This window comes from Myotis myotis, unplaced genomic scaffold, assembly GCF_014108235.1.
Source record: "Myotis myotis isolate mMyoMyo1 unplaced genomic scaffold, mMyoMyo1.p scaffold_m19_p_12, whole genome shotgun sequence".
NCBI lineage: Eukaryota > Metazoa > Chordata > Mammalia > Chiroptera > Vespertilionidae > Myotis > Myotis myotis.
Genome location: NW_023416316.1, coordinates 27355218 through 27372232, shown reverse-complemented (window position 1 = coordinate 27372232; position 17015 = coordinate 27355218). Strand labels below are relative to the sequence as shown.

Below are 17015 nucleotides of genomic sequence, written 5' to 3'. Positions count from 1 at the left end.
TTGTTCAGGCTCAATTAGCCTCAGTTCTATGAAGACTTCTGTTCTTGGAGGGGCTGGGTCGAGGCTCTAGCTGGGGCGCTCCCGCCCGGTGTCGGCCGTTGGGGGTTGTTGGGCGGCGCGAGGCGGACCGGAACCGGCGGCTCTGGCTGAAGGCTGAGCGGCCGGCGGAGCATCCCGGGCAGAGGCTGAGGCGGGACGGCGGCGGGGGCCAGAGCCCCTGGGAGACCCGGCCGGCCGAGATGCTGGCGGGAAACGTGCTGGAGGCGTTTGAGAAGAAGGAGGACGAGTCCTGGTGCGACCGCTAGGACCTCCAGCAGGATCTCCAACTTGCTGCCGAGCTTGGGAAGACGTCCCTGGGTCGGAACCGAGGCGGAGGACTCCCTCCAGCAGGTGCACACAACAGCCGGGAGCAGCCGCAGGAGACGGAGGACCTGACCGAGCAGATGGAGCGCCCGCCGCAGGTGCAGGAGCAGCGATCGAAGGTCCATGAGTACCTCGTTATCCTAACAAGGGAGCTGGATAAAGCCAACCAGCAGCTTGTGGCGGGCAACAAGGCCGCCCACCAGCTGTTCCTGAGTGTGATGGAATTGGTCGGAAGCCTGAAAGCCCGCGTCCATCGCCTCCAGAGCCGAGTGGAGGAGCTGGAGTCATGTGGCCAAGCGGGGAGGAGCCAGGGGAAGCGTGGCCCAAAGTCCGCCCCCGGCTTCCCCGGTGGGAGAGAGCTGTGTGACCTACGCCAGCGCTGCGTGTGTGGCCACGTGTTTGCAGAAAAGCTCGCTTCCTTGCCAGGTCAGCCAAGCCCCTACACGGAAGAAAACAAGCTGTTGGCGGAGGCGGTGAGGACGCTGCTGGCGCAGCTGAGCCTGGAGCAGCAGAGGCGGGGGGCCTTGGAGGAGCAGTTCGGGCTCGTGCTGAAGGAGAACGAGCAGCTGGAGCAGCAGCTGCGGGCCGCCAGCGCCTACCGGGCCCGGGCGCTGGAGCTGGAGGCCGCGGTGGCTGAGTTGCGGCGGGTGCTGCAGGCGGAGCGTGTCTTCGTGCCTGGGATCGAAAAGCTGGTGCCCGACTTCCTGTGGGTCCCGTTCAGAAAGCCCGGCCGGAGCCTGCTGGACGGGATGCCCCTGACGGTGCCCGAGGCCCAGCGGAGGCCCCTCCCGGAGCCCCTCCAGCGCAGCAGCAGCAGGAGTAGCTGCAGCAGCGAGACGGTGCTGAGCAGCTTGGCGGGCGGGGACGTCGGCAAGAGCCACGAGGGGACCTGCATCCCGAAGGCCAAGGTTGTGAAGCAGAGCGGTGTGTCCCGGCTGCAGGAACTCGACACACAGAATAGCGCCCTGAAGGCCAGGTCCGAGGAGCCGCTGAAGGAGGGCCAGCCGCAGAAGGGGGACTCACTGTCCCACAAGGCTGTGCCGATTGCCAGGGCTCCGGCCAGAGCCCCAGCTGCCAGGGCCCCACCCACCGCGGGTGCCAGCACCAGCACCAGCACACCCCCTCCCAGATACAAAGCGTTCTTTAAGGAGATCTTCAGCTGCATCCAGAAGAGGAAGCAGGTCGACAAGCAGAGGGGGAAATACCGCCCTCTCCCCTCTCCTTAATGGGGCCCCCAGCTCCCCTGCTCATTTCCTATCTCCCATCACCCCTCTCTCACTCAGACCTGTGTCTGTAGACCCCTGAAGCCTGAAGCTGCTCACTGCTTTGCTTACTCAGCAAGTGTGTGTGTGCAGTGAGGAAAGAGGATGGCTCCTGGTACCAGTTTCCTAACCCAGGTCCCTTTAAGCCCCGCAGTAAGTCCCTCCCCTGGCACACTGGCCTCTGGCTGCCACTCCTTCGGCTGCTCTTCCCTGAGAAACCCCAGAAGCCCTGAGGGCAGGGCTGTGCTCCCGGAGAGGTGGGCCTGGCGCTTCCATACTCACATGCACAGTGCCTACTGCATTGGGAAAGGGCAAGGGAAACAAACTACACGCAGGCAGCTCCTGCTGCCTCCCTGCTTCTGGAAAATGTGGAAGTCAGCCGCCAACTTGAGCTGTCCCCAAGCACTGTTGGAGACTGTGGATTCGTGAAGAAGACCGTTCGGGAGAAAGTAGGGGTCTGATCCAAAGAAACAGTATTAACCCAGTAATTGCATATATTTTTCTAAAAACCAAATAAAACCACCTTTGAAAATGAAGAAAAAAAAGACTTCTATTCTTGAATTCTATGTGATTTCCGTAATTAATACAAATGAATTCTTAGGAAAAAAAATTAGAGAAAAAAATGTACTTGAGCTTGTGCAAGTGAATCTTCGTTCTTATAATGAAAACAGCAAAAGTAAATAGGTTGGGATGAAAGCTGATGGAAGAGTCAGAGGCTCACAGCTGGCACTGGCCCTAGACTCAGGAGCATCAAAATTCCCGGAGGACCCTCTGGGGACCAGGGCTGATCCTGTTAGTTCCAAATTACACCTGAAGCTTTGTTCCCTTGAAGGCTAAGTCCAATGCCCTTCATATGGTGGAAAGCCCATTAACATTCCGAACTGAATTATTACAACAGCTGTTTCTAGCCCTCCCAAAGAAAATAAGATAGCTGTTCAAAGAGCAGCTGGGTGGGGAAGAAAGGAGTGGGGTAGGCAGGTGGCTCCGGTCAGCACCTGAGCCATGTCTGTCTAGAGGTGCTCGCAGCTTAGGCCAGGCAGCCAGAGACCTGCCTTCCAATTCTGTCTCCAACACCATTTGCCACTGCCGAGTGCTCGGCTGAGTGTCTGGGCCTCGATTTCCTTGTCTGTAAAAATGAGATGTATCACGCCATCCCTCTCACTAGACCAGCGGTTCTCAACCTATGGGTCGCGACCCCTTTGGCGGTCGAACGACCCTTTCACAGGGGTCGCCTAAGACCATCCTGCATATCAGATATTTACATTAAGATTCATAACAGTAGCAACATTACAGTTATGAAGTAGCAACGAAAATAATTTTATGGTTGGGTCACAACATGAGGAACTGTATTTGAAGGGCCAGAAGGTGGAGAACCACTGCCCTAGACAATGCATGTGGAAACACCTGGGGTAAGCCCAGAGAAGGGGGGATTCACGGCTCACACACCACAACCTGCCACTCACTGAATAGGGTTCTTTCTCCTCTGGGCTCGCTCTCCCATTCGTGCTTTCCACAGTTCATGGGTGATGGCTCCAAGCTGCTAGTGCCCTTTACGGTACTATTCAAAGGAGACTTGGTGCCCTATTGTGGCTCTGCTGCCAATGCCTGCTGCAATCCTGCCATCTGGTGGACATTTCTGCAAGCTCCCGAGACCAGAGCTTCTTGAATTTCATTTAATGTGCTCATGAATCACCTTGAGGATGTTGTGAAAATGCAGATTCAGATTCAGTGAATCTGAGTGGGATCCGAGATTCTACGTCTCTCACCTGTTCCCAGGTGATGCCTATGCTGCTGCTCTGCAGGCCACACTCTGAGCAGCAGGTCCTGGAAGGTTTGGGGCCAGGGCTGAGGGACTGAAGGAAGAGGCAGGGAAGCAACGCCTGCGTGGAAGTCCCTGCTGGGTGCCAAGTCCTCAGGCATCAGCAACCCAGTCTGGCCTCTCCAATGCTAGGGCAGCAGTTTGCCCTCTGACCTCACTTCTTTTACGGCTCTAAGAAGAATTGTTGCTTTACCAACATGTTCATCTTTTTACTTGCTAACACAGAGTGGCCACTCCAAGCTTCTTACATGCTAGACTAGAAACCATGCATTCCTATCCAAGTAGCTCTAAAATGCACAAGAGCAAGTAGATATAAAAATGTGCTCAAATGCAAAATAAGAGGTATGCATATAACAAAGGAAGAAATACTGTCAAATTTTGCAGAAAACACTATTCTTGTGTTTCTAAAAATTAACCAGAAAACTATTAACAGTAATATGAGTTCAGAAAAGTTAAGGAGATAGAAATACCTTCTCGAAAATCAATTGTGTTTCTACATATCATCAATAGACAGAAAAAAAATAACAGGAATAATACCATATTTACAGTAGTAAGTATCAAAAAAATCAGAACAAACACAATTCTAGACATGACAGATGGAGTCAATAAAAAAAATTGTGTTATGTGAATATAAAGTAAGGCAGAGTGATTGGCCAGAGCTTAGAAGGAGAAGTACAATAAAAATGACCTCAATTTCTACAGTGGAAGCTCTCAAATTGTAACAAACAGAACTTCTTTAATATGCTTATTCCCAAAAATTTGTATTTTGCTATGTCTGAGGTAAGGCCAATAGGAAACCTGGGCTTAAAAACATAGTTATTTAGTATTTATAATTCCCCAAGACTCTACTGAACAACATGCATTGCTAGTGAAGAACAATTGAACAATACAAGGCTCTTTTGAAGGTAACAATGTTAGATTCTTCCTCTCAGATTTGAACATATTATGAAGTAACAACTACTAAACTATACACCACTATTGTTTAAGTTTTGTAATATCAGTGGTATCAAAGATAACAGAAAATTCCAACTATTCAAAGTTAATATGTACATGTCAGATCAAAATTAATAGCACAAAGAAGAAAACACTTTTTAATAAATAGTGGGACAGCAACAATATTAAATCGAATGAAGGTTCGCCTTTGATCCATACATCACACCATACGTTACCATAAACTTCAGATGAATTAGAATTAAACACAAAACATCATCATGATTACAAAAAGCTAAAAAAGAACAGAATGACATATTTATTCCAGCTGTGGAAGAGAGCGTGAAAGGAGGCATCAGAATTGAAACAGACATGTTCAAGCAGACATTGTAAAAACACCTCTTGAATAAGGATAGGCTGATCGAGCAAAACTCAGTCTTCCCAAATGGAGGTTTCTCAAGAGTTTGATTTGAGAAACCTAAATATAGATATTCTAAATAGCTTTTAATATGTAGTAAGACAACAGACACACACAAACTTGTCCTGTTTTAATTTTTCACACCCTGCAGTGGTTCTCAACCTTCTGGCCCTTTAAATACAGTGTCTCATGTTGTGACCCCACCATAAAATTATTTTTGTTGCTACTTCACAACTGTAATGAATCTTAATGTAAATATCTGATATGCAGGATGGTCTTAGGCGACCCCTGTGAGAGGGTCATTTGACTGCCAAAGGGGTCGCGACCCACAGGTTGAGAACCGCTGCTCTAGAGGTTACCACCATGTTTTGTTTAAGTGATTGCCCTTTTTCTTTCTTTCTTTCTTTCTTTTTTTTTATTTCAGAGAGGAAGGGAGAGGGAAAAGGGAAACATCAATAATGAGAGAGAATCATTGATTGGCTGTCCCCACTGGGGATGGAGCCCACAACCCGGGTATGTGCCCTACCTGGGAATGGAACCTTGATCTCCTGGTGGGGTGAAGTGACTGCCTCTTGAATAGTCCTCAGAATAAATTTTTTCATGCCGTTTCCCGTGCATTTATTTTATCTTCTTTAAATGTGTCCTTGATTAGAAAAAGTGTAGTTCTGTGCGGATCTTTTCTTTAATCCGGGCCCATGCACATCTGCTTGCTTATAATTGTACCAGGCAGTACACATGTGCACTGTTCTCAATCAAGTGTCGGGAGAGGCTCAGAATCATCTGCTTGGTGCGTGTTCTCCTCATGGTGTCACAACCAATTGCACAACAACAAGTGAACATGTAACTGACCACACAATAATCATGCCACATTATAAATGTTACTTAAGCTAGTTTATAAAGGCCAAATTCTGTTCTATTAAAGTCCATGTGTTGCATATAAAATTTTGTGCAGTTGCATGAACATTGAGTAAACTCGTGCATATGTCAAGTTTTAGTTTTACGGGAATGTGAGACACATTTACAATGTCTTTTTTAATCTTCTCAAGAAGTTGAAGATAAAAGGAAAGGAAAGAGAAGTCGAAAGACTTTGCCCATGGTCACACAGCTAGCTAGTGTCGAGTGCAATTTGGACTCGGGTGTCTCTGAAGCCCATGCTCTTTCCACTACTAGTAAATTACATTGCTGCTTTCTATCTTGTGGGAAAGCTACCTGATCTGATTGTCTTAATGGAGGGAAACTGGAGATAAGCTATTGGCTTCATCACAAAACAGCAAGATAATCTAAAATGGATGTGCTATTTGTTCAAGCCCATCGACCGTGCCTGAGGCCAGTGTCCAGCTATTTGCCTCAATGGGCAATAATGGTCAATAGAGTCTCCAGGTCCCATCTGCTTATTGACTCCCTTTACAGGAGGGTTAATGATCCAGATATTGAACCACAGAATGCTTGGCCAAGAAGTACCTCAGTCTCCCTATTTTCCGACTTCCCCCAGGATATAGGAGCTGGTCAGCCATCATTCGGGGTGGGAGGATCTTAAGCAGCTTCCACTTAGTGTCTCCACAACTCAGATTTAGTCATTCTCCTAACATGTCTGTCCCAATTACACACCTTGGTAGTAGAGAAATTGTCTCTACTAACAGAGCCCCTCAGCTTAATTACATTGTTTGATTCATCCAGAGCAACTTTGCTGCCATATCTCATGAGAGTTACCTGGAAATAAAGTCATTTCTGATTCTATAGCTATGAGATTTTCAAGTATTCAAGCATTCTCTTTGTGCATAAGACTTCAGGTATCACTTCTGTGAGTCAACTGAGGTGAGCTCAACTACTGTTACTGGGGAATTTAGAATCTTTGAACAGCAACTGGCCAATCCTTTATCCTTTTCTTCCTTCTTCAGCCTCTCCTTCAGAGTCAATGATTTCTGAAGGGGTAGGTGGATGGTCTTTCATTTGCTACTGCTATGAGTTGAATTGTGTGCTGCCCTCCCCAAATTCATATGCTGAATTCCTAACCCCCAGTTCCTCAGAACGTGACCCTATTTAGAAATAGGGATTATCACAGATGTATTTAGTTAAGATGAGTCATACTGGAGCAGGGTGGGCCCCCTAAGTCAATATGACTGGTGTCCTTATAAAAGCAGAAATTTGGATGGACACATACGCACAAAAGGATACCACATGAACATGAAGGCAGAGACCAAGATGATGCATCCACAAGTCAAGGAATGCCAAAGACTGCCAGCAACCAATGAAGCTAGGAGAGGCATGAATCAGATATTTCCTCACAGCTCTCAAAGGAACCGACCCTGCCAACACTTTGATCTCTGACTTCTGGTTTCAAGAACTTAGAGACATACATTTCAAGAACTTTGAGACATTAATTTCTGTTGTTTAAGCCACACAGGTTGTGTCACGTTGTTCTGGCAGCCTAGGAAGCTAATACAGGGAGCAATGGTCGAATGACCCATCTCCACGGCTTATAGCAATCAGTTCACCTATTGAATTACCTTGGGAGTGGTATCAATGACCTATATGACCCCATTTTTCTATATGGAAACCCTCTTATAGGCTTCCCTTATGACATTTTCTGAGGTGGACAGAAGTAAGGAGACCAACTGTCCCATTTTGCCTGGGACTAATGAAGTTCCTGGGACATAGGACTTGCAGTTTTAAAACCAGGACAGTTCAAGGTAAAGCAAGATGTGTCAGTCATTTTACACGAGCCCTCTTTCTGCTCAGGTCCTTCTAGGGCAGTGGCTCTCAACCTTGGCTGCACATTAGGATCGCCTGGGAATCTTTTTAAAATCCTGATTTCTGGGCCTCATCCTCCAGAAATTCTGTTTCTTTGTTATGGGGTGGGGCCACAACATTAATAACAAAGAAACAGAATTTCCGGAGGATGAGGCCCAGAAATCAGGATTTTAAAAAGATTTCCAGGTGATTCTAATGTGCAGCCACGGTTGAGAACCACTGTTCTAGGGCCCAGTTGGGCCCAGAGCAACCATCTTAGTTCCCTCAGCTGAGCCAGGTTACCACAAGAATTGGGGAATTCTGGGCAGAGGAGATACATGTTGTGAAAGGGGTGAAAGCAATGAAGAGGTCTGGAACAAGATAGGAGGTTCTGAGAGGACGATGGCAGGGGTACAGGGAGGGTGTGAAGATGAAGTGGAAAAAGCTGTTTCAGGGTCCAATTGCTAAGAACCTCTGGCACCATGTTCAACAATCGTACATCATTCTATCCTGTAAGAAAAACGGTGGCCTCTCAGAGAGTTTGAAGCAAGAGAGTTGCCATCAGAGCAGATGCTTTAGGAAGATTATCATAATTTATTCATGTTGTCCTTTTGTAAACGTGGAGAGAGAGACCATCGGTATAAAGAGACCTAAAGACATACAAACCAACTTCAATATATGGGCTTTGTTTGGAACTTGAAAAACTGGGGAAGGAGATTATGAGACAATAAGGGAAATGTAAACACTGCATATTTAACGATATTAAAAGATTTAAAATGTTTAACTCTGGTTATGTTTTGTTGTTGTTTTTAAGGGAAGGGAGAGGGAAAAGGTATTAACTCGGGAACTGAGAGAGGAAGACCCAGAGTGAGAGAATGAGTGCTTTGCTAGCCACTGTACCCTTTCAAACACTCCCCCGCCAGTAACTGCGGGGAAGGAGAGGTGAGGGGTGAAGTGGGGACCCACCTCCAAACTGTGTCTTACAGTCTAAACCTGACCTTCGAGGCTCTCCATATCTAGATACATAAGCATTCCTCCCCAACCTTTTCCTGATAGGATGAGGCATCAATGACACATGGAAGCCACACGCGTCAAAGAACTTCGGGGGTGAGTCTGTGCCTTGGGCCCTTGTCACCGCCGTGTCTGCGGCAGAGAACCTCAGACGGTAGGGGAGGCCGCGTTGTCCTGGGTGACACGCCTTCTTTGAGCGTGAGGCAGTGTCTGAGCAGAAAGGATATCAAGAGATTATGGAGGGCCCCAACCGGTTTGGCTCAGTGGATAGAGCGTTGGCCTGCAGACGGAAGGGTCCCAGGTTCGATTCTGGTCAAGGGCATGGTTGCGGGCACAGTAGGGAGTGTGCAGGAGGCAGCTGATCCATGTTTCTAACTCTCTATCCCTCTCCCTTCCTCTCTCTAAAAAATCAATAAAGTATATTTATTTTAAAAAAAGAGAGAGATTATGGAGGGTCCGCGAGAAGGATAAGTTACTCTGGCTCAGCCTTGGACTTCGTCTTAGTTCTCAGGCTTCGGTTCTCATAAAAGGGCTTGCGGTGTGATCTCGGGCAGGTCGGTCCTCTCTCTGAGCCTCCGCGACCTTTTCTGCAAACCCCGGGAGGCGGCAGAGGCGTCCTAAGGGCCTCCAGCTCCGACACCCTCTGACTCCCCCCGGAGGTGCAGCAGGGGGTCTCCGCTGCGGAAGCCGACTCCCAGCTGGGCCGTAACAAAGAGCCGGGGTCGCGGGCACGTTCCGCCCCCGGCAGGTTTTGGAAACGCCTTCAGACCGAGGGGCGGGGCTTGGTCACGCCGCAGCCAATCAGCAAAGGCCCAGGGTGCCGGGGCGGGGCCTCCGCGAGCAGCGGCGGCGGCGGCCGGGCTGGGTCCGAGCATCCCGCGGCTGCGGACCTCCGGGCCGGGACATGGCGACCGTCCGGGCTTCTCCGCTCGCTGCCCTGCCGCTTCTCCTGGCCGTGGCGGGGGTCGCGGAGGTGGCAGGGGGCCTGGCCCCGGGCAGTGCGGGTGAGTGACTGCTGGAGCGGCGGTTCGGGGCGGGCCGGGGCGGCCGCCTCAGCGCTCCAAGATGGCGCGGGGCTGGGAGGGGGGGCGCGCGACCCCCAGACCCGGCCGCGTCCGGTGACCCAGGGCCGGAGGTCCCAGCCGGCGGGGAGGGGTGCCGAGGCGGGACGAGCGCGGACCCCGCTCCACCCTCGCCTTCCCCGCCCCAAAGATCTGCTGAGCCGGGAGCGGGGACGCAGGTTCGAGGCCTTGCTCTGTCACCCACCCGACCGGGCATCCCAGTTCGTCCCTTATCTCCTCACCAGACTCGGGGGTCTGTCCCGAAAAGCGTGAAATGCCTTCGCCGCGGATCGTCGCGAGGGTTGGACGGGTCTGGGAGGTGCAGCCAGCCCACCGCCGCCCTGACCCGTTATTGTGACTGGACCCTCGCCGGGTTCCGAAAGGCAGACCTCGGGCGGCGAGCGTGGACGGGCCCAAGTCCCAGAGGAGAAGGGGCCAAGCCTTCTGACCCGATGGCGCTGCGGGCGCCGGGCTCCGACTGGAAACGCTAAACCATCAGGCAGCCTCGCTCTCTGGGGGCTGGCAGGCTGGAGCAGAGTTTTGGACTTCGGTTCCTTTCGGTTCTGGCTCCGGAGGAATTAAACCAGAAGTGGGGAGGAAAGTGGTCAGGGCTTACTGCGCCTCCTTTGCTGGGCTTTAGGAGTTGATGCGAATACCTGCCTGCCCCCCAGTAGTTCTCTGGCTAGAAAGTGGGGTGCATACAGCAGGACACAAGCTGTGGAATGCAAGGCAGGAGTGTCCAGAGCAGATGAAGGGCTGTGGGTGCACAGAGGGAGGGAGCTGACCTCCGCCTCGGGTGGAGGAAAACTGACCGGTCCTCCAGCGAGGCACTGTACGTGCAAAAGGGATGGAGCGGTGCATCGTTGACCGCGAGAGCTTGCACCGGGAAAGAGCAACACCAGCCCCAACAGCTTACAGTGTTAAAGCTTGGAGGGGTTGTGGTTTTGTTGTGGTGTTTTTAGGCAAAGAAAGTCTTTAAAGAAGGGAGAGAATTAAGTCAGGAACCTGGGATTAGTTCATTGCATTGGGTTCTAAATTTAGCTGTCAATTAGATGGAAATCAAATGAGAAAGAGAGAGAGAGAGAGAATGCTTTGTATTCTTGCTAAATCAGCTTATCTTTCCGGGCCTCATTTGTCTCATTAAGTTAAAGATACTGAACTAAAGCATTTCCAAAGTTATGGCCCATGGTTCATTCTCATCTCACAACTAGTTGGTTCTGTGGTTGATTGTAGAGTAGTAGAGTGGACGAGTTAAGAATACTTGAACAGGTTACTTAGCCTCAGTCTTTTTGTGCTTTAATATCCACATTTATTATATATATATAGATCCATATATAATAAATTTTTGGTGTGGGAATTGAGGTAATACATGAAAAGCATTTAGAATAGCATATAGTAAGCACTGAGATGTTAGCTGTTGAATGAGTTTGGGAAACACTGCACATTGTACCCCCTTTCTTATAAATTCAAAAAGCTTGTTAGAATCCCTTGAAAGGGTCCAGGGATTCCTGTGGTAAAGAAACTTGTTTGCTGGGGGAATGGGGAAATGAGTGCTAATGAATATGGGATTTTCTTTAGGGTGATGAAAGTGTTCTAAAGTTAGATTGTGGTGATAGTTGCACAACTCCATGAATATACTAAAAACAACTTAATTGTAAAAGGAGGATTTTGTGTTACGTGATTGTTACTATATAAAGTGAGACATTAAAAATTTAAGAGTTCATTTGAGCAACAAATGATTCAAATGGGCAGCACCAAACAGGACATGACAGGAGTTCAGGGGAAAGACTTTCATAGAGAAGAGGTGGAAGCAAAGCAGAGAAATTATTTGTTTGGCGATAGTTTAAGTGGATACCTTATTCAGGAAAGCCTAGGTGGCTGTTTGTGATTGATTGTCCTTAGGTTTCAATTCCTTAGCCTTAAGGTATTATAAGGTTAGGTTTTGGATTGCTTAGGTAGGCTACTAAGGAAAGCAGTAAAGCCACCTCAGTCTAATGGCCTTGTTTAATCAATTTATCATGATTTATATCAATAAAATTATTATCCTCCTATATAATAAAACCCTAATATGCAAATCGACTGAACAGCGGAACAACCTGCAGAAGGACTGGTCGCTATGATGCACACTGACCACCAGGGGGCAGACGCTCAATGCAGGAGCTGCCCCCTGGTGGTCAGTGAGCTCCCACAGGTGGAGTGCTGCTCAGCCAGAAGCCAAGCTCACAGCTGGCGAGCCGTTTGGCAGTGGTGGTGGCAGCGGGAGTGTCTCCCACATCCCTGGCAGCGCTAGGAGCAGCGAGAAGGTGGGCAATAAGGACCGAGGGGTCCAAGACTGCGAGAGGGATCCCGGACTGTGAGAGGGCGCAGGCCGGGATGAGGGGACCCCCCACACTCACACACACAGTGCATGAATTTCGTGTACTGGGCCTCTAGTAGAAATATAAAAACTCGTTTGCTTCTAGAACGCTTTTCCCTTCCTAGCACCTGGGCTAGATGATTTCTAAAGGCCCTTCCAACTCTAAAAGTCCATGACAGCATAGAGTTTGCATTGTTTGATTAAAAAGAAAAATTTCAGTTTGATCTAAATGTGAGATTTGTCCCTTGTACTAAATTCTAGGAAACATTTATTACCTGTTTCTTTACATAAAGGCCATTGAGTACTACAATGGACAAAAGCTTCCTCTGTGTATCTGCAGAAAGTGTGGAAAATGTTCTTCAATCCTAAGCAAAAGTTGAGAACACAGTATTAAATTGTATTTCAGTGAAGGCTGAGCTTGTATTCCTGCTCTTTCCCCTGTCCTTTCCCCGTTCAAGATTGGATACGCCTGTTTACTTTGGTATAAGATTTTACAAGTCTTATCTGTTCTGACACAGATTTTCATTCCTATTCTGGGGAGGGTGTCGAGGTGAGAGAGTGATATTACTTGCTCAATGATTATCATCTCTTGGGAAGTTTGGCCACACCCTCTACATTGGAGTAATGCCACGCTTCCTATTCCAGTGCACTTTCCTTCCACCCCTGTCCTCCCCCCGCCCCCTGCACCCTAACACACACTTCTAGTGTTCCCTTTGAAGGATGGGATGGGACCTTAAAATGCAGTGGATCTGTCATGCGCCTGATAATAGCTCTGTTTCTATTTAAGATGTTTTGTTACAGAACAAAAGAGGCGAAGAGCAAAATTACGGGCTAGGTTTCAATAAGTTGACATTTGAGGAATTATATAATAGTCAATCCAGAATCCTGAAAAAGAATGTAATAAATTTTAAGTTAGAAAAAGCAAACGCCTATCTGGAGGAAAGTAATAAGAAGCAGATTTTATTTCCAAAGAAGTATCTTGGCCCACACACTGCAGAAAGAGCTAGAGTTGGTGATAGACCAGATATGACAGTTTATTCTGGTATACTGCTAAAAGTTCCTGTCTTATATCCATAGGTTTAGGCAACCTTTCATTAATCATACTTTCCACCATGTGCCACTTACGGAAAAAAAGTAGAATAATATCAAGAGGTGTTTTTTTATATATTAAAAATGTGGGTTTTAAAAGAGCAAAACAGATACTACAGGTGTTTATTCAAAATATATTTATTGAATGCTTACTGCTCACTATATGTCAGGTACTCTTCTACGTGTGGGATTGATGTTCTTGAGGAGCTTACATTCTAGGAGCGGAGATGTGGGGGCCTGTTTCTCTCTTCTCCATGTCCCGCATGGAAAAGGAAACAGTCCATTTGCTGAGTGGAGGAGCTGGGGATTAAGAAATTAAAGAAAGACCAAGATGCAGAAATAGATTTTAAGCTGGGGCCAGGTGGGCGCCATCCTCTCTGATGGAGAGGCTGCAAAAGCGGGCTGAGCCACACAGCAGGTTTATTTTAAAGGCCTAGATTTACATATCTAGTTCCGCCCCTGCCTGATTAACATGTCCAGCCTTATTGGGGAAGCATGTTCCCAGGGAGTGGCTCTGCCTATGCTCTGAGTTCAGCTGACAATAACTATAAGAAAATGCCTAGGTGCCTCCCAGGCGGCCCTCTACACGGAGAGATAGACAATAAAGAGATAAATAAGATGATTTCTAATAGTGATAAGGATGCTATGAAGGAAACCAGATGATAACATAGAGAATTCTGTGAGTAGAGGGAGAGTGGTTCTTTACATAGTGATGACGAGAGGCCTCTTTTAGAAGGTAAAGTTCAGAACCAAGATCTGAAGACATGAAGGTGCTGTCCTTAGGAACAGAAACCAAGGCGGCTCAGGATTAGGGGGTTAGTTATGTGGCCTCTAAGAGGGGAGCACATAGAAATCCAAGGGTAGGAAATTCAGCACAACACAACTTCAGAGACTATTTTGGAAACTAGAAGACTGCCAGGAGTCAAGACTCCTTTTGGAGACAGTCTCTCTGTACCTCTGATTGGTTCTGTCTCATGCATCTCTTGTATTTCCTACTCTCCACCAACCAGCTTCCTCTTTTAACTGCACCACCATGAAACTTCAATTTTTCCCACCCATCTCTTCTTGACCTTATAGCTGCAGAGCCCACCACCAATTGGTTGCATACCTCTGTGCCTAACTAAGTATATGATTGGGATCAAATTTATCTTTTGACCTAGGCCAAACTCATAAGATGTTTGTTAAATTATGGGTTGGTGACCATATGAAATGTGGTACTGAAGTGGTACAGTGAGAGAAATACAACTTTTTGTACTTTTTTTTCCTAATACAAAGGCATTTTATAAGTAGAAAAGTATTACTTAATAACCAATGAATACAAATTTTTGAGCTGAGCACTGTGCTAAATGGGTACAAGAAGTTTACAGCCAGTCTGGGGATACCATAAGTACAAACATGAAATGATGAGAGAAGAGTTAAGTTAAAGTTTCTAGTCCTGACTAGAATAGTAGGGCTTTAAATAGCCAAGAAAAAAAACAAAAAAAACCCAACATGGCTTGGATTTGTTGGAAAGAAAGGCTCACTAAGTTAGGTCAGCAGGAGAGGGCACTTGAGCATTTCAGGCAGAAAGCTGTGTTCAAGGTAAATGTAGGCTTTCCTTGTTAAGAAATAATAGAATGTCAGGGCAGGAAAAGTTAGAAGATTTGCAAAATTTAGAATTAGAAAAGCAGGAAGCCATTATAGGCTCTTGATTAGAAGAGTAATAAAATGAAAGGGCTATTAAAAAATTAATCTGGCCCTAGCTGGTTTGGTTCAGTGGATAGAGCATCGGCCTGTGGACCCAAGGGTCCCGGGTTTGATTCTGGTCAAGGGCATGTACCTTAGTTGCAGGCTCCTCCCCAGCCGGGCACTTGTTGGGGCTCATGCAGGAGTCAACCAATCAATGTATTTCTCTCATCAATGTTTCTCTCTGTCTTTCCCACTCTCTTCAACTCTCCCTAAAAAGTCAATGGAAAAATATCCTTGGGTGAGGATTAACAAAAAAATAATAATAATCTGGGAGTCATATCGGTAATAGAATTAAATGAATATACAGTAGGTCCTCGGGTTACGTTGGAGATCTGTTCCTACAGCGCAACGAAACGCGATTTTTGCCGTAAGCCGGAACCCACCTACATAAGCATCTACGTCACTCACATGGAGCACATACACAGCAGTAATGAAGTGAAACAATAAAAAAAAAATTTAAAAGAAAGATAACAATTCCTGACCTTTACTTGTGGTAAATAAATAACAAAAAACATAAAGCACATATGTACATACGTTGAAATGACTGAACTTTTTTTTTTTTAATAAATAAATGGGAGATGGTGATGTAACCATAAAACGACGTGTCGAGTCCAGCGTAACCCAAGGACTGTCTGTAATTGGTTTTTGCAGCAGTGCAATATGAGGCAAGCAATGGAGAAGGTTATCTGTAACTTGCGAGTGATTCAGAAAGAAATAGAAAATACATATCTGTCCAGATAGATAGGTAAAGCAGTACAACAAGATGATAAGATGTTAGTAATACTGAATCCAGGTAGTTGGGTATATGGATAATCATTTTACTGTTTTTACTGTTTGGTTCTTCATTGGCTGTTGATATATATCTATATCTATATATCTATGTATCTATATCTATCTATATCTATCTATATGTATATATACACACATATACACACACACACATATATTAAAGGGATAAGTGCAACAATTGCAATAATGCATTTATAAATTAAAGTTGCAGTTGTCATTTAAACATTTTTAAAGTAATTGTCCATTTCCAGACTGTTTTGGAAATAAAAATTTGACTAAAAGTAAGAACAGATCTTTTATTTTTTATTTTATGGATTTTTTTACAGAGAGGAAGGGAGAGGGATAGAGTTAGAAACATCGATCAGCTGCCTCCTACACATCTCCTACTGGGGACGTGCCTGCAACCAAGGTACATGCCCTTGACTGGAATCGAACCTGGGACCTTTCAGGCCACAGGCTGACGCTCTATCCACTGAGCCAAACCGGTTAGGGCCTTTTTTTAAAAATTTTTTTATTTTTTTTAAAGAACAGATTTTTTATTAACATGTCTTTTTTATTTAGAATGACCTTTTTCTAGTATCAGCTCAGATATAGTTTTTCCCCATCAATAGTTTGGGATACATATGTTCTGTTTTAGTAATTTTTTAGGAAGGCATTAATTAGAGAGAATCTTTATTTTCTTTAGAAAAGAAAACAAGCATGGTTTTTCATTAACCAAATTGAATTATAGCTTTTGAGAGGCTTCTGTGGCAAATTCTCTTTTAACTTCAAAAATCCTATAATTCTATGAATATTTTAGTTTAAATTAGGGTGTGTATTTATTTTTTTAAATGCTGGTTGGTCTTAGAAGTTGCATTTTTCCCTTGTGGCTGGAGCATGTGCTTCCTGCTTACTTGCCTATCTTTAGTACACATGTGGCCCAAACCAGCGGCCAAACTTTGATGTTTCTAATTATTGGATAATTTGGCTTGCATAGTTCTGGGTTACACTAATACCTTCTTAAACACAAGATACATGGCCTTTAGTATCAGTTTTTTGTCTATTAATTTTATAATTACAGACTCTTGGAATAAGAATGCAAAATAAGACATTCATTCTTATGTCTTTAATGAGAATAACACTATTTTCATTATATCAATATCAATTTTTATTTTGATTTACCTTTATTTGTTCAATTCCATGTTGTGAGAATAAGAGTTTTTCTTAAAGACTAAGAAATTAGATTAGAATCAAATTATAAACACAAATTTCCAAAATTCATTGTCTTTTGTATAAAACATTAGGCCTTGGAGAGTTTTTTGTACTATAATAGTTGACTGACCCAATTAATCCATTTAATAGCTCTAAAAAGCACAAAGAACTTTAATTGCCACATTAATTACATTTGAAACCCTTCTCCCCATTCTTAATGAAGACATGAATTGATGCCTATTTGTAGACATTTATGTTTTGAAAAATA

At 45.8% G+C, this 17015-nt stretch overlaps 1 protein-coding gene and 1 pseudogene across 1 annotated transcript in view; both read left to right on the top strand.

Annotated features, from left to right (window-relative positions):
* Positions 1–239: 239 nt before the first annotated feature.
* LOC118667324 lies at positions 240–2156 on the top strand (annotated as a pseudogene).
* Positions 2157–9376: 7220 nt separating this feature from the next.
* Positions 9377–17015, top strand: part of RECK (reversion inducing cysteine rich protein with kazal motifs) — a 66554-nt gene continuing 58915 nt past the window's right edge. Inside the window, exon 1 of the mRNA XM_036330395.1 lies at positions 9377–9537. Within this exon, the coding sequence (XP_036186288.1) occupies positions 9438–9537 (100 nt within the window). The 5' untranslated portion in view covers positions 9377–9437. The remainder of the gene's footprint in view (positions 9538–17015) is intronic.